At 40.2% G+C, this 19,120-nt stretch overlaps 1 protein-coding gene across 1 annotated transcript in view; it reads left to right on the forward strand.

The window, feature by feature from the left end:
- Positions 1-19,120, forward strand: part of CPS1 (carbamoyl-phosphate synthase 1) — a 531,928-nt gene that overhangs the window by 376,291 nt on the left and 136,517 nt on the right. Inside the window, exon 23 of the mRNA XM_044075706.1 lies at positions 3,537-3,602. Coding sequence (XP_043931641.1) covers positions 3,537-3,602 — 66 coding nt within the window. The remainder of the gene's footprint in view (positions 1-3,536; positions 3,603-19,120) is intronic.

A 19,120-nucleotide genomic window follows, 5' to 3' on the forward strand; every position in this document is an offset into this window, starting at 1 on the left:
TGTCACTGTGCAAACTTACTAACTTTAATAATATTTGAAAACATTTAGTTCATAAGACAGGCTTCTAGGATGAGGATTTTGAATAGCTTTGGCAAATATACTGAAAACTACAAACCTTAATGACTCTGCTATAACATAAATATATGTCAGAATAATATTCAGGCAACACAATTAGTGGGAATTTGCTTACATTCAGAATCCATTTTAATAAATGTAACATTTCAGTATTTATAGTTGTTATCAGATCTTAAACTGTCCATATATGTACCTGATTTCTTCACTGCCCATGTATGTGCCTCATTTCAAAAAGTTCTTCCATGTCTTGATTATTTGGTTGGACTGCTCTATCTGGATATCTGTTATTTTGGGAACGTTTTTTCAGCATGCCATCCGTACTTGTTGACAACCTCAGGAGCCTCTCCCTGCAGCCCTTAACTGTCATTTGTTATAGACTCTGTTTTCCTGTGACAGGATTGCCTGTGACAATTGTGATTGGTCTTCTCTGGATTTTAATGCATTTGTCTTGTCCAAATATCTGTACTTTCTCCTGTACAGCTTTCCAACTACCCCATGAAAAATATAGGATCTTGGCATCACTGCTTGACTAGCTATTTCTGTATCTGGCTGCAAACTTTCCTACGAATTTAATACTCTTAGTTTATCTGCAGCATGCAGATCTGGTTGTCAGGAGCCATTTCTCCAAATTCTTGTGTTGTCGCCTAACGTCTTGTCATTACGCTATACTGTTGCATTTATTATATACTATTTGCCATATTCTGTACACTGCTTATTTGCATAAAATTAATGGGAAGTGTCTTGTACTACAAACTCAATTAACATGCAGTTGGAATACTTTGAAATGTGGCTTGTACCATGTTTAGATTACCTCTGCCTCATACTCCACAGGTTTTGTTCATAAGCTTATTTCACCATTTCTTACTGTATTCCTAAAGATTATCTCAACACTTAGTATTAACAAGTGCTAGTTGTTTTATTGTTTTTTTTTTTTTTGTTTATTTTTGTAATCTGTTTTTAACAAGCCTCTGCTTGAAACTTCTGTCTTGCATATCTTAGCTTAGATATGCTATAGCACACTGTGTGTTACCATAACACTAGTGTGGACTTTTTTCACACACAGTAATATTTATTTATTTATTTCACATTTGTTAACCAGGTTAGTCCAACTGAGTTTGAAAACAAACCCATTTTCAGTGGGGACCCGAGGGGAAAAGCTCCAGCAAACATAAGTAAAGATAAAGCGACAATATACAAACATTAAATGACAATCACAATACAAAATAATTGTAAAGAAGAAAAGGTTATTAACTATTTGCATTACAGTAATAGTGAGCGTCCCATTTTCAGTGGAGACCAAAGGGGAAAGAGCCCCAGCAAGCATAAGCAAAGATAAACATACTGGACAAAAACTAACACCACAAATACGAAATTAATTATAAAGAGAAAAAGAAAAGAAAAAAATTATGAACATTAAGGGTTGTACTGATAGCAGTGGTCTAAAAATTTACTACATATGAGGTTAAAAACAAAAAGATAATCCTTGTTCAAAAGAAGGACAATGTATAGACATTGATAGGAAGTGGGGGGGGGAAGATAAATAGTGCGGAGAATGGGAGGGGGAGAGAAAGGAGGGGGCTATAGTAGGGCTATAGTAGTATATATATATATATATATATATATATATATATATATATATATATATATATATATAGTAGAGCAGAGGGTTTAGGAAGTTAGTTTAAGTAGAAGTTACTAACAGAGAAAGAAAGTTAGGAGATTTAACAGGTTATACAGTAGGACAGACTAAGACTATGTGTGGTCAAGGCAACAGCATAATTTCAAGTTTAGTAGGTGGGATTTAAGCTCCTTTTTAAGACAGGGAAAGGAAAGGTTGGATCTAATATGGAGAGGGAGTTTGTTCCAATTTAGTGAGATAGAGTGCTTGTAAAGTAGTTTGCCAATATTCCTTCTGGGTTTATAAACTGAGAGAAGATGCAGCACTTCGAGGCCGGTGGGGGGGGGGGTTAGAGGGTAACATGGGAGGCGAGAGTAGGGCAGGCAGAGGGGTTGTTTAGTATGGAAAATGTAGTGTGGAGTTGCGATTGTAGGAGAAGGTGCGAAGATTCCAGCTACTGAAGTTTGTTTAGTGAGAGGCAGTGATGTGAAGAGAGTGGTTGGTTTAGAATAAATCTGGCAATTTTGTTGTATGTTTGTTCCAGTTTCTGAACTGAGATAGTTTGGATATTGGTAAGGATGAGGGAACCGTATAGAAGACTGGGTAAGAGAAATGTCTGCGCAAGAGTGCATTTAGTGGCAGTAGTGAGGAATTTTTTGTTCCTATAAAGTAGTCCAAGTTTTTGGTGTTTTTGTTTTGATGGCCTGTTGTATGTGCAAATCAAATTTTAGTTGGTCATCAGTTACTACCCCAAGGATTTTGGTATGTGAGGTAGGGGAGATAGTGGTGCCATCTAGGAAGGAAAGAGAAAAGTTGGACTTAAGGTGAGAGAGTGTCTGAGGTAGGAAGAGAAGAAGTTGAGTTTTCTTAGGGTTAAGGATTAGTTGATTGTTTCTGAGACATTTTTCAGCAGAGATAAAGGAATTCTGTGTTAGTGTGTGTAGTTCAGAGATAGTATTGGAGATAGATAAGAGAGTAGAGTCATCTGCGTATTGTATTACAGGTGAGAGACTGCAGAATGAATGCAAGTTGTTCATAAAAATGTTGAAAAGGAGTGGTCCAAGTGTGGAGCCTTGGGGTACTCCTGTTCGAACAGCAAGGCAGGGTGAGAAAGCCTGCTGCCATCTAACAGCTTGTTTTCTGCCAGTAAGGTAGGACTGGAACCAGCTAAGAGTAGAAGGAGAGAGGTTTAGGTCTGAGAGTTTGTTAAGAAGGATGGGATGAGACACATTGTCGATGGCTTTAGAGAGATCAAGGAACAGACAGGAGATGAGGAGGTTGTTGTCCCTAGCTTCTGCAACCTTTTGAGTAAAGGATAGTTAGGCAGTTAAGGTACTGTGTTTAGGGCGGAAACCATGTTGTGAGGGGGTGAGGAGATTTTCCTGAAAGAGGTAGGACAGTACTTCAGTATCTATACATTTTTCAAGGATCTTAGAGTGCGGTGAGAGAATAGCGATTAGTCTATAGTTAGAGGTTTCAACAGAGTTGCCACCTTTGTGCAGAGTACAAAGTAAATTGATTGATTGACTGACTTGATTGATTGATTGACTGACTGATTGATTGATTGATTGATTGATTGATTGATTGATTGATTGACTGATGGTACTTTCTTTTTATATACTATCTGCTAATCTGCTGCATTTATGGCCTACCAGGTAAGAATGCAGACAAAGGCAGCATAACAAATGTATCACATTTTTGTTCTGTGAATCTAAAATAAATGATAATATTTAAATGTGTTACTCAGACATTGTAAAGTTTTTTTTTTTTTGGTTAGGTGCAGATGGGATGCATTTGTTCTGTTTTCTGACAATATTATTCTTTCTTTTTTTACTGCTCTTAGATCGATACTCTTGCTGCTGAATACCCTGCTATAACAAATTACCTCTACTGTACCTACAATGGAATGGTGAGTATATGAGTATAAACTAAAGGAAAATGGGTGTACTGAGAACGGGTGCTGTTTTATACTGGGTGAAGTTCTTTTAGTCTGCTTCAGGAAAAGGTGTTGTTTGTTAGTAATAAGAATGAGAGCAATGCCACATCGTATATTGTTGCACATTACTGCCAGAGGACCATGGTTGATCTTACATTGAGGACGGTCCTAATGCTATAACGGTTAGGACTGACACCTTCATAAATCCTTTCTGTTGGCATTCTTGGTTTATTCCAGGAAGGGACTACTCATTTTATCAAGTCATCCTTCAGCTTATCATGCAGAGATTAAAGGTATGGTTCTCAGAGCCATTACAGATGGTCTCCTGGTCAGGCTCTGCATAAAAGAGTTCCCTGTCCCTGTATTGTGAGACAGAGGAATCGACATTTGGATTCACTGGACCTATATTTCCTGAATCGAGAAGAAGCAGGAGTGGTAGCTTCATAGGTTCACTTGTGAAGCTTATAACCTACTGGTCTTCTAGAGACTTGAGTGCCATAATCCCATGTTGATATCTTCACACTCCAGTATATACCTGTGTGTGGGTATGTATCTATATATGTATATATGTATGTATGCATATGTGTGTGTATATATACATATATATATATATATATATATATATATATATATATATATATATATATATATATTGTTCCCCTTTATAATCTCGAAATACTGAAATCTCGAATTTCAGTATCTTGAAACTATAAAGTCGAACGGCCCACAATCCCAAAACACACAATCACAAAAAATACAATCCCGAATATACACAAACCATACACCACACAACACGCACACCATTCAACCAACAATACACAAACTACACAATCCTACACTACATCTACGCCCCCCCCCTGCACTCCCGACTCCCCCCACTTATATATACCAACTCTGAGATCGCACTAACAGGAACGAAATGCATTACTCACATGTAGACATTCCACACTCCCTCGTGCACACACACACATCATACATACACAAACACATCCAACACTCACACTCATACTTTCACCTCCCTACCCTAACCCACACGCACAACTTACAAAAACACTCACATACACTCACTTACCTTAACTTCCGTAAAACATCCCGGGAAAACACTTCCCGTCCCATTGCTGCACTGCATAAGCGCGGATTCGAGATATTCATATTCGTGCTTATACACTTTTGACATTTTTGGTTTTCGCCTTTACAGTCCCGAGATACTGAATTTCGAGATTTCAGTATTTCGGGATTGTAAAGGGGAAAATTCGTAAAAACAAACAACTTTAATGTGGAAATAGATGAGCGCTTTCACAATTGCTTCTTCAGATCAAAGAATAAAAGTGAAAAACTTCTTATATATACACTTAGTTATTAAACCAAAAAACACATATACATATAAAAATATATTTTTGGCCTTAATGATGTTGTTCCCCTAAAGCCAGAACTCAATAGTAGAAGTTTAAGATAATATGTTTTTATTCACATATATTTTTTATATGTAGATGTGTTTTTTATGCGTTATATTTTTTAGAGGTAAAATATGCATACATACCTTTATATAAATGTTTTATGGTTCATGCTGACTTCACTGTTACAAGATTTAATGTGATTTCCTAATAAGGTAATTATTTAATTGGTTTTACTAACTTAGTGTATATATAAGAAGTTTTTCAGTTTTATTCTTTGATCTGAAGGAGCAGTTTTTAAATTGTGAAAGCGCTCATCTATTTCCACATTAAAGTTCTTTGTTTTTACAAATTTTTGGATTTTGCTCATTCAGCTGTAGAACTGTACCTGACTTCTTTTGTTGGACTTGATTTAATCTTGGCTTTTGGTACAGTGCATCACTTGGAGGTGTGTTCTTTTTTCTAATAATTTTAGTTTCACTTATAATTTATCCAGTCACTGTCAGTCCAACATTACATAGCTCATTCAGATCTTGCCCTCTGTTAACCTCATTCATTCTCCGCATGTATTGTTCCCAAAATTCCCATTTTTTTGTGTGTAATTTGCTCGTACCCTTTTCTAAAGATCCCATTTCCATTTGTTTTATCTCTGTTACTATATTCACTACTTCCAGTACAGTTGGTTTAGACTTTGATTTCCATTTTCTAGTAATTGCCTTTTTGGCAGTCACCATAATTCGACTAAGCAAGGCCTTATTATGTCTAGGCACTTTTGATTCTGTATCATAGCACAGAAAATCATTTCCTTAGTTATACAAATTTGCTCACCCATTATTTATGAAAGAGTAGTCTGCAGAGAATTTTTGAAGTCTGCCAACTCATCACACACCTAGAAAATATGTTCCCAATTACCTCTTTCTTCCCCATCACACATCCAACATTTGCTATAGGTCGGAGTCTCTTGATCCGGATCCTGCAATTACCTCAAATAGAATCCATGTCCCTTGTCCTGAAAAATAAATTGCTCTACACTTTCAATCCTTTCTGCATTATTCTGTTGGGAGTTCTTAAAGTTTTGAAAGTAAAAGCTGTTCTCATCACAGTGTCTTGGCTCAGCAGACCTAGTTTCCCTTTTTATGACTTTAGCCTATTCTCTTTGTACGGCAGCTGTCCCACATAGCCATAGCCAAAAAACAGTATATAGATCAAGAAACTTTGATCTGTGTGGAAAAAGAAGCATCTGAGGAAGTGCAAAAATATAAACAACAAAACCGAGATATTTGAAATGTATAAAAAAAGAAATATGGACGTGGGAAAGAAAGAGAGATTTGATTTGGTGCAATATTTATGCAAAGGAGAAAGCCAAATTTATTAATATATAGAAGGCAGCCCCAGAGATATTTGAAGAGAAATACAGGCAAAGGCATCCGGATATGGAAAATTTCACAATAAAAAGTAATATCACAAAGAGGGAACATAGAAAGGAAGATTAGTAAAGTAGAAGTTAAAAAAATAGAAGTTGACGTTATGGAGTGCCTAGAAGTGAAGGATTTGGTGTAGAAGGTCTAACACAGGTTACATCACAGCATGATGGAGTGAGTCCCCAAAGTAAGGAGAAGCAGGAAGATCAGGAGACACCTGAAGAAAAAATATGGACATGGGAAAGAAAAAGAAATTTAATATGGTGTAGCATTTATGCAAAGGAGAAAGCAAAACTAATCGATACAAAAAGACCAGCACCAAAGATATTTGAAGAGAAATACAGGCAAAGGAATCCAGACATGGAAAACTTTACAGTACAAAAAATAAGAAGACAAAGAGGAAAGTAGAAAAAGAGATTAGTAATGGAGAAGTTAAAGAAATTGAGGTAATGGAGTGAAGGGTTCAGTGTAGAAAATCTAATTCAGAAAGCACCACAACAGGATAGAGCAATGGATATGCAAATTAAGGGGAAACCACTGGAATGGGAAGCAATTGGTCAGGTGCCATATGAAGATATTTTGGAGCCTTCCACAGAAAACCAGTATAAACATTCACTTGAAGCTAGACAGCAAGGGATGGAACAGGAAACTGTGGAAACTCTGATGCAGTCAATATTGAGGCGTGATCGGCCAGTGAATTCCCATATGACAGAGCAATGGATGGCACAGGATAAAACTGAAGAGAATGCGCCACAGGAAGATGCTCTGAAACTTTCTATGCAATGCCCACAGGAAATGGAAATAGGGATGTGCTCTTAGCTAAGAGAAGAGTTGCTTGATTTAATAGACATAGATAGATGTAAGATCAATGAAAGAAATAGACTGCAGAAGGTCAATAAAACCCAAAAAGTCAGAAGCCTGATAAAACAAATGAACACAGTAATTAGGGCTGTCCATAGAGATCCAAGTGATATAACAGAAGTAAATGTGCAGCTAAATTAATAACTGATAAAGTTCTACCACACAAACAATGAGCAATGAAGGAAATGAAGGGGAGAAATTGAATACCATTATGGAAGTATCGACAAAAAGTGTCACTGTTAGAAGACTATAGAAGAGGGAATAGAGCAACAAAAATACTAAGAAAGATAAATGTGATAAAAGCAATGTGCAGTATTAGAACAGACCAGGATCTATCATGCACTATCGCAAATAACAAACAAAAAATTTCAGCACAGGCAGAAAAATGTAGAAGATACGCAGATGAATACAAAGGAAAACTACAAAATAAGCAATTTATTGATGACCCAAAAAGGTTTTATAGAGAATTGAAAAACAAGGTAAAAAGAATTGAAAGACCGCCAAAAAAAGAAGAAATAGATACATTTTGGAGAAGTATCTATGAAGATCCTATGGAACATAATAAAGATGCTAAATGGATAGAAGAAGTAAAATAAAGAATAAGAAGTTTAAAGGTACAGGATATGAAATGGGATGAAATAGCAGCCAGAGAGATTGAAACAAAATTAAGAAAAGCATCTAATTGGAAAACCCCAGGCCCAAATGCAGTACCTAACTTTTGGTTAAAAGTATTAAGATCTTTGCATAAAGATCTACACATGAGTAATAACTATTTATATACGCACCCCGAACAGATACCACCCTGATTAACAACAGGAAAAACAATGCTGTTGTTTAAGAGTGAACCTGCAAGCTACCCTAAAAATTATAGACCAATAACTTGCCTTCCAACGACATATAAACTAAACACAGAAATTGATGGGGACAGAGTTTATAGTCATTTAGAAGAAAACTCAATTATAGCAGTGGGACAAAAGGGCAATAAAAGAAAGTCATATGGAACAAAGGATCACATTGTTAAATAAAGTTATAGTGGAGAACTGTAAAAAGGGGAAGAATATAAGTATGGCATGGACTGACTACAAAAAAGTATTTGATAGTATCCCACATTCATAGATAAAAGAGTGCTTAAAAATGTATAAAATACACCCTACACTGATCAGCTACATTACAGTGACCATGAAACAGTGGCAGACCACTTTGCAATTAAGCCATGATAAAGGACAAATTACTATCTCAGGGATAAAATTTCAAAGGGGGATATTCCAGGGCGACTCTCTGTCACCATTGCTATTCTGCCTTGCCTTTAACCCATTAAGCTGTTTACTTAACAGCTTAGGCCATGGCTATAATTTGGCTCCTAGAAAACAACAAAGTGTAAAGACTTCTCATCTTCTCTTTGTCAATGATTTAAAACTGTATGGCTCATCAGATGAAGAACTGAAAGCACTGCTGTAGGTTGTCAAAATTTTTTCAGATGATATAAGAATGTCATTTGGTTTTGATAAATGTACAAAAGCAACCTTTAAAGCAGGAAAACTGCAGCACCAAGAAAACATCAGTTTGGGACAAGAATGTGATATAATAGAACTTGATCAAGAGGGCGTGTATAAATATTTTCCAGTTGATGAAGGGTCAACAATAAAACATGAACATATGCGAGTAAAACTTAGTGTGATGCCCGGGCTCTGCCCCAGCAATCAAGGAGCCTCAATCCTCACCACTAACACCAGTGAGGGGCATCTCATATAGGAGAAAAAGATAACAAATACACACAGTAAAGTGCAATTTCCCTTAAGAGCACACAGAGATCACAGTCTGTCGGGGGCTGGTCGCTACCTTGCTCTCCAGGTCCCCAATAAGACTCCCCACTGGCACACCTATAGGGTCCATATCTCAGCCTAGTGGGCAAACTAAAACCTCCAGCACCCTCTCTGTCCAACCAGTGTTTTGTGTTCCTGTCCAAGTAGCTGACACACACACACACACACACACACACACACACACACACACACACACACACACACACACACACACACACACACACACACAAACGCACACTTTGAGAAGGGTTTATACAACCACACACTCCTGGGGAAGGCTGGCACATGTTCTCCAGATGTTCCCCTTTTTCCCAGACTATACTGTAGTACCAGCTGCCACCACCCACTAATATTTATCAGCTACTCAAAGGCCCTTAAAAGGATGTCCAGTTATTACTGTGCAATATTATTATCCAATTGGTAGTATAGCCCAGGGCTGAAGCTATTGAAGTGGCTTTGTACAATTTTACCAAAGGCATGCAAGTACTCTAAAGAGCTTAAATTATATCTACAAAAACAGCCACAGTTGAAAGAGTTTAAAAATATTTAATAACAAATAGTCAAAATACAAGACAATACTTTTACTACACAATGCTAGTCAAGAGTTCAGAGATCACAGAGAAATACTTAAAATAATTCAGTAGTACAGTTCTGACATCACAGAAAAACAGTTTAATCTTTCTAGTTTCAAGTCTAAGATACACTTACATATAGAGCAAGACAGTGCTGGTGAGTTGGATGGTCAAGACAAAAATGCTTAATGCTCTCTTATTCTCTCTGTTTATAAAATCACATTCCTGGTTCACATTACATCATTCTGCACAGTTCCCTGGGTTCCAAGGCTAACAGAAACTACATTTACATTCTTCACCTCTGGGCAGAAACCAGAGCAATAAAGGACATTAATGCATGCAAATTCTGGCCATTAACTCTGCCTTAAAACAATAAGCAGGATGCCTCACTCTAGACTTACGAGCTCCAAGTTTTAACATCAAAGGGTCACAACATGCTTTACTTGGTGAGTAGAGTTTACTGTTGTTAATTTTTTTTCCGGTTCCACATGTAACACTATTTTTAGCATTTAAGACAACAAGCCTGTGGTTTACATTAATATTTACAGATGACAGCATTATCTCCAAAATTCTATCTGGCTAGGCTGGCAGCCGTCACCTGTCTTCACCCAATCTTCACATATCTCCCCACCCGGGAGAACTCAAGCTAGTTTTTCAAGTGACCCTTGAAAAACACTGCTTGACGGAGTTAGGTCTATCTGAGTGCACCTTAACCCATTCCCTGTCTTGAGAGCCCATCTGCATTGGCATTGCTAATCCCACTGCGGTGCTGCACTGACATATCATATGTTTGCAACCCCAGGCTCCATCTTAGCAACTTGGCATTTTGCTGGCTGGCTCTGCTTAACCATGTTAGGGGGTTGTGATCTGTCATAACAGTGAATTTCCTTCCATACAGATAAGGCTGAAGTTTCTGCAGTGCCCACACTATGGTTAAACATTCCTTTTCTACAGCTGCATAGCATTCCTCCCTGGGTTGGAGCCTACGACTGAGACAAGCTTCTTTAAGCTTCTGGAATGTCATCTCACATGCTGGGGTCCACACTACCTTATCTGGCCTGTTCTTCTTTGTCAGGTCTGTGAGGGGAGCAGCTATGGTACTATAACTGGGGACGAACTTTCTGTAGTACCCTGCTGTCCCTAAAAATGTCCTCACCTGCTTTTTGGTAGCAGGTGCAGGCCATGCCTGAATGGCTTCCACTTTGGCAGGTTCTGGCCTTATCTTACCTGTCCCCACTCTGTGTCGTAGTTGGAGACCTCTGCCATACTCACCTGACATTTGCTCAGCTTAATGGTCAACCCTGCTCTCTGTAGTCTGCCCAGAACCTCCCTGACGTGCTGAAGGTGCTCTGGCCAGGAATGGCTGTAGATGGCAGTATCATCTAGGTAAGCAAGGGCAGCCCCTCCTGCTCCTGCTCGGATATGATGTACCAGCCTCTGGAAACTTGCTGGGGCATTCTTCATCCCATCGCAAAGGGCATCTTTGTGAACTCATACAAGCCAAAAGGAGTCACAAAGGCTGGCTTCTGTCTAGCACTGGGAGTCAAGGGCACCTGCCAGTAATCCTTGGTAAGTTGTAAGATACTTAGCCCCACCCAGCTGCTTTAGGACCTCATCTGTCCTAGGCATGGGGTAAGCATCTGACTGTGTGACTATTTAATTTCCTGTAGTTCATACAGAATCTGGTGCTGCCATCCTTCTTTGGCACCAGAAAAACTGGGGAGGCACAGGGACTGTTGGACTTTTGAATTACCCGTAGTTCCAACATCTCCTGTACCTCCTCCCTCAGAGTCTGTTTGACTCTCTCAGGCACTCTATAAGGGGCGTGCCTAATAGGCCTTTGGGGTCTTTTATCCACCTGGTGCTGCCCCACGTGGGTGCACCCTGATTTCCCAGTGAATATGTCCCCATATTCCTGCAACACTGCTCGGATTTCTCGAACCTGGGTAGGAGATAGCTGCTGCGACATTGCTACCCCTTCCACTGAGGTGTCAGCCCGAGCCTCACTGAGGAGATTAGTCCCCAGATCTCCCTCAGACTCCTCCTGCAATCCACTGCAAATGCTCAGCACAAGGGCTTCCCTATCATGGTAAGATTCCATCATGTTAACATGGTACAATTTGTGCCCCTGCTTTCTGCCTAGCAGTTCCACCATGTAGTTAACATCATTTACCTTTATTACCACCTTGTAGGGTCCCTCTCAAGCTGCTTGCAGCTTGTTTTGTCTGACAGGAATGAGAACCATTACCTGCTGCCCCACAGCATACTCTCTAGCTCGATCATTCCTGTCATACCACACTTTTTATGTTGTTGGGCTTCTGCCAGGTTCTCCTGGGCCAAGCCCATGAGTTCCCTGAGCCTTGTCTTGAGGTTTAGGACGTATGCCACAACAGACTCCTTGTGAGACTCGCACTCACCTTCTCACTCATCTCGAATTAAATCTAGAAGTCCCCTCACTCTATGCCCATGCAGCAACTCAAAGGGTGAAAAACCTGTGGATTCCTGGGAACCTCTCTGTAAGCAAACAACAGATGGGGCAAATATTTGTCCCACTCCCTCTTAAACTGATCTTCAAATGCCCGTAGCATGGACTTCATCATAGAATTTAACCGCTCAACAAGGCCATTAGTCTGGGGATGGTAGGGGGTGGTCTTCATGTGCTTCACCCCACAGGACTTCCACAGACAAGCCAGCAGGTCTGACATGAAATTGGCACCTCTGTCAGTCAGTATTTCTTTTGGGAAACCTACCCTGCTGAAAATCTCTAACAAAGCATTTGCCACCTTCTCTGCCTCAATGGAGGACAAAGCCACTGCCTGAGGGTATCATGTAGCATAATCCAGTACCACTAGGATATACTTTTTTCCCTGTGGAACTTGGGGTACTCAGAGGACCCACAAGATCCATAGCTACCCTCTGAAATGGCTCCTCAATCACAGGCAAAGGCATCAAAGGAGGTCTCACCTTGTCTCCTGCCTTGCCTACCTTTTGGCACTGCTCACAGGTCCTACAGTACCCTTTTACATCTCTGGAAATTCCAGGCCAATAGAAGTTCTGCATAGTATGCCTCTTTGTACATTTTATGCCCATATGACCTGCAAAGGGAATATCATGGGCTATGGCTAGAAGCACCAGATGGTAGGCTCTAGGCACTACCAACTGCTGTACTGTCTCACCTTCTAGCCATCCCTCAGGGGTCCACTCTCTGAACAGCAACCCTTTGTCTCAGTATACAGATTTGCCCTTTCCTTGAGAATCAGGTGCCTCCCTAGCTACCTGCCTTAGGCCTTGCAATGTAGGGTCTGAGAGCTGAGGCTGTCTCAACTCTCTCCTTGTAACCCTTCCCAGCTCCCCTTCCACAGGAAGTTTGGCATCCTCTGACAGTGGTACCTCACTGTCAGCCTGGGTACTACTACTCACCTCTACTTTTGCAGTCACTCTGTGTAAGGGACCATCAGTACCCACAAGCAGCTGTGGCTCACCTTCAGTCTCAGTGCTAACGGGTAGCTCCCTCCCTGAAGTAACCACCTCACCAGTCCTGGCTGCAAGTATGCAGTCTGTCTGGGTCTCCCCCAGGCTACCAGACCCACATACTTGTCTCCAAGCCTGACTGCATGTAACTGCACAAACACATGGTACTGCCTCATCCAAATCCTTCCCTATCAGGACATCTGCAGGATGGTAGTTTGGTACCCTAGTTGCCTCAAGACAACCTACTATTGGCATTTTGTCTTTCCCACTTATTGGCTCCCTCACCTTTTGTTCCCCATCTTGCCTCTGTGGATATCTGTATGCCACATGGCCTTACTGGCTGCATTCAAAACATTTAACCCTAGCTCCTGAATGTGTACCTGGACTAGTGGCTTCCCGTGCTACTGGCAGATTCTGTTGGGGCATTGTGTGCTGCCCACCATGGGTTCCTTTAGACCCATGATCAGTACTGGGGGTCCCTTTCCTGTGCAGGGCTGCCCTGTTTGCCATGTGTAGGTCTCCCTTCTTCCCCAACTCATGTGAAATGGCACATCAGCTAATCAGATCCTCATGTCCTCAGGCAAAGTGCTAAGGGCTTGTTCCCTCACCAAAAGGTCTGCCAGCCCTTCAAAAGTGGTGACTTGACACCCACTCACCCACCTATGGAAATAAGTGCCCAGTTCAGCAACATATTCACACACACTTTCATTTGCCTTGTGTCTCTGCTCATGAACCTTTTTCCTGTATGTTTCAGGTATTAGCTTAAACAATTCTAACAAGTGATTTTTAACAGCAGTATAATCAAAACATGCAATGTAAGACATTTTTGACAAAACAGTTACAGCTTTACCATGGAGTAAGGGGGTCAGGAATCATACCAGAGCCTTTGGTCAACACCATACTGTTTGCATACCCTCACAAACATATGAATGAAACGATCAAAATTATCCCCCTCTTTAAACTGCGGAAGAAATTTACTGACCCTTTGTGCTTCTGGGGTCCAGTTTCTCACTTCCCCATTACCTCCATGACTCTGGCGAAGAGTCAGCATCTCCTTCTCATGCTGCCTCTGCCTCTTCTTTTCCTCAGCTTCCAAGTGTAGCAGTTCCTCATTTTCCTCAGCCTGCAAACGTCGTAGTTTCTCCTTGTCCTCACTCTCTAGATGCCTTACTCTCTCAGCTGCTTCTAATTCCAAACGCCTGGCCTCCAACTCAAGTCTCTTTAGCTCCAGATGGATTTTTAAGTCCTCTGCAGAAAGGTTGAGCTGTCCATTGTCCGAGGGTATTATATCTCCACTGCCAGTCTGATTGTCCTCTATTCTGATGCAGCTGTAACCAAGGCTGCAATCAGGTCTGCCTTAGTCAGGTTTCTATGCACCAGTCCCCTAGCCTGGCACATCTCTGCCAGCTGGCTCCTTGTCAGCTTTCCGTACTCCTTTGCTGACATGCTGCCTGCTCACCCTGACTAACTAAGCTAACAAAAGAAATAAAACAATTGTGATCTGATCTCTGAGTATTCACTGCATGGCTGATTTAGAGTACAAAACAACTTCAGAGCTCACTGTATACCAGCTAAAGGAATTCACTCTACCCACACCACTACAAGCCAATTAATATTTTCCAACCAATTAATATGTGGTGTGGATATCCCACCACTGCCAAGCAATTAGTGCCCTGGCCCAGCAATCAAGGAGCCTCAATCCTCACCACTAACACCAGTGAGGGGCGTCTCATATAGGAGGAAAGGATAACAAGTACACACAGTAAAGTGCAATTTCCCTTAAGAGCACACAGAGATCACAGTCAGTCCAGGGCTGGTCGCTCACTTGCTCTCCAGGTCCTCAATAAGACTCCCCACTGGCACAGCTATATTGTGCAGATCTCAGCCTAGTGGGGAAGCTAAAACTTCCAGCACCCCCTCTGTCCAACCAGTGCTTTGTGTCCAAGTAGCTGACGCACGCACACACACACACACACACACACACACACACACACACACACACACACACACACACACACTTTGAGAAGGGTTTATGCAACCACACAGACACTCCTGGGGAAGGCTGATACACGTTCTCCAGCTCTGCCCCTTTTTCTCAGACTATACAGTAGTACCAGCTGCCACCACCCACTAATATTTATCAGCTACTCAAAGGCCCTTAAAAGGGTGTCCAATTATCCAATTGGTAGTATAGCCCAGGGCTAAAGCTATTGAAGTGGCTTTGTACAATTTTACAAAAGGCATGCAAGTACTTTAAAGAGCTTAAATTATCTCTACAAAAATAGCCACAGTTGAAAGGGTTTAAAAATATTTAATAACACATAGTCAAAACACAAGACAATACTTTTACTACACAGTGCTAGTCAAGAGTTCAGAGATCACAGAGAAATACTTAAAATAATTCAGTAGTACAGTTCTGACATCACAGGAAAACACTTAGTCTAATCTTTCTAATTTCTAGCTATTTCTAAGAGAAAACACAAGTCTAAGATAAACTTAAATATAGAGCAAGACAGTGCTGGTGAGTTGGATGGTCAAGACAAAAATGCTTAATGCTCTCTGATTCTCTCTGTTTTTAATATCACATTCCTGTTTCACATTACATCATTCTTCACACTTCCCTGTGTTCCCAGGCTAACATAAACTGCATTTACATTCTTCACCTCTGGGCAGAAACCATAGCAATAAAGGACATTTACACATGCAAATTCTGGCCATTAACTCTGGCCTTGAAACAATAGGAAGGATTCCTCACTCTAGACTTACTGGCTCCGAGTTTTAACATCAGAAGGTCACAAGATGCTTTTCTTGGTCAGTAGAGTGCACTGTTGTTACATTTTTTCCAGTTCCATGTGTAACACTATTTTTACCATTTAAGACAACAAGCCTGTGGTTTATATTAATATTTACAGATGATGGAATTATCTCCAAAATTCTATCTGGCTAGGCTGGCAGCCTTCACCTATCTTCACCCAATCTTCACACTTTGTAAGGGATGCTTTAGAAGACATAAATTAATCCTGAAAACAGTATTAAAGTCTAGGAACAAAATCCAACCTATAAACCAATTTGCTCTTCCTATCCTAACCTACAGTTTTGGAGTGATTGACTGGCCCCAAAATGTGTTAAGATAGATTAGATAGGAAAAAAAGAAGGATGCTTCATGCTCACCAAATTATTTACAAAAATGAGTGTATACCAAGATTACATATACTCTGTTCCAAGGGAGGGATAAGCCTTCTTGAAATTGATTACATGTATAGATCTGCATTCGTGGGACCACACACATATCTGCTGACCTCACAAGACCCAAATGTAGTGAATGTTTTGAAACATGAGGAGAATAAATCTAAGATGACTTCTCTGCATAATATAATAGAAGCATATCAGCATTCCAGGAATGGAAATCAAACCAGAAGTAGATGAAAATCAGGCAGCAGCTGAATGTGCCAAAAAAACAAACAAAAAAATAATATAAGGTGAAGGACCAGATGAGAAGGCAAGAAATGTGGAAAATGCATAAATATAGTTGCAAGTATAGAAAACTTCTGGAAGAACCTCATATTGATCAGGAATGAACACAGGAATGGTTAAGGAGAGGCAATTTTAAACCAAACGATGAAAAGTTAACGTTGGCAGCCGAAGATAGTGGGCTCCGTACACACTGGTTTATAAAGTCCATTGAACATGTGGGAGAAACAGACAAATGTAGGTTTTGTAAAATCAAATTGGAAACAGTCGCACACCTTGTTGCTGGTTGTGACATACTAGTGGCAGAAGGACTATATCTGAAAGACATAATAATGCGACAAGACTGATGCACTGGGGATTGTGCAAACATTATGATATTAAAGTGACTGAAAAACACTAGAAACATGAGCTACAAATCATCATAGAAAATGATGAGGTTTATATCACATGGGATCACCCATTTCCAACAATTCAAAAGACAGATGCTAGAAAACTGGATATAGCTGTCCATGAAAAGAAGACAAAAGTACCATTGATCATTGAAATCACTACACCCAGTGACTACAGTGTGCTGCATACAGAGAGACAGAAAGTCATAAAATATCAGGATCTGCAGGCAGAAATGAGAGCAATGTGGAAGAAAGATACCTAGACAGTTCCAACGGTAGTAGGAGCAACGGGTCTTATAAAAAAGAATCTACAGTCTAATTTAGATATGTTCCCAATCCATGTAACGCTGTACAAAATGCAGAAGGAGTCATTACTGGGCACATTGCGGGTGCTGCGAAGAGCACTTTTGGCTGACATCAAAGACTGAAACAATATTAATTTCAGGCGCTTTAATCGTACTTTGACTTAGGAATGGGATCCATTCCCATCATGGTATTAGAAACCCAAAAGATTTGGAGAAATTAAAAAGATTGGAACCATACTGTGCAGCATGAGCCAACATGGCCACAGTGTAGATGGTGCAAACACCACTTTTGGTTAACATCAAAGATTGAAATAGTACTGATTTCATGAACTTTAATCATACTTTGACTTAGGAGTAAGGTCCATTCCTGTCATGGTATTAAAAACACAAAAGACTTGGAGAAATTGAACCACAAAAGGCCATACTGATACTTAACAACTTTGTAGAATCCTGTAACATGGAAGGAAAGCATTTTGGTTAATTCTGGTCTTTGAACAAATATGCATTGCAAGACTTAGCCTGTCAGAGTGAGTTTCACAGTTCTTATTGTTGGTCAGGTAGTGGACCACCGAATCCACATATTCTTCTAAACTGAAAATTTGCTTCTTGGGCAGCAGCTTCTAGAAATTTCTGATCTGTTTTCGTGAGAGTTTGACTTACTTCCTTTCATAGTCCAAGTAGAACTAAGTATCTTTTAGTTAAGGTTCACCTTTTGGTCATCTTGGCCTTCTGTTACCTCACACAGTTCAAGTCAGTGGTAAGAATAGATATGTCCCTTTTGTTTCTAAGCCATATTCTGCACTTTGTGCTGCTTGTAAGGGATCCATTGCTATTTGGGATTTGCACTTGGTAATAAAAGGTTTAACCATGTTCTCTTTTATGCCCAGGCATTCTGATTTTAAGTTAGTTTCCTGGAAGACCCTCTTACTGGAAGCCATACTCCTCAGCCCAAATAACTTTGAACTTCAAGGTCCCTGATATGAGACACTTTTAGTTCTTTTCAAACAAGACTCAGATGAGTTTCATACAGATTTTATATTACTCACTAAAGTTGTTTGGAACTTTACCCTTAATCAAGTTATTAACTTCCCAGACTGTTTTTCAGAAAAAACAAAGTAGAATGTCTCCACAACATTTTTTAATCACCCCATCTTTGACAGACCCTGTTCCCAGTCGGCCCATTCTGTGGGGGCAGAATCTGAACATTTCCTGGAAAGGCAAGAGCTGTTCCTGCCTGGGAAGGCCCGGTGGCATATAAATTTCATCAGAAGCAAGAGTCCGGTGGTAGGGAGCAGGCCAGCTAGCTAGTCCTTAGGAGTGGCCTAGTCTTAAGCTGCATATAGACTCACAGTGATTGCTTGGTCAGAGAGTGAGGTGTGTGTGCTGCACACACATATCCTATTCTCTGACTTAGCATAGAAGTTCCTGCCTGATGTGGCATGAACCAACATGGCCACTGTAGGCAGGTGATACACCCAGCTGCCACTGCCAAGTGTCATTCTTACATTTTATTCATACACAAGTGAGAACAACACTTTGAAGCATTAAGATGCATTGCCAATTTATTGTTGAATTTGTAGTTACAAAGCTGTTAAAAGAGACAAGATGATACAATCTCTCTAAGTAAAAACAAACAATAATGCAGTTCCTTTTACTGTATAAAAAGCTCAATATACTTTATAATGCATTTAGAAATATTTGTATTATAAGACATATCAGAGATGACGAGCCATGCTAGTCCATGTTAACAAACAAGTGTCCATGTTCATTTGTTGTCACCAGGT

Source organism: Protopterus annectens, chromosome 6.part1, assembly GCF_019279795.1.
Source record: "Protopterus annectens isolate FY-2018-M chromosome 6.part1, PAN1.0, whole genome shotgun sequence".
NCBI classification, from domain to species: Eukaryota; Metazoa; Chordata; order Ceratodontiformes; family Protopteridae; genus Protopterus; species Protopterus annectens.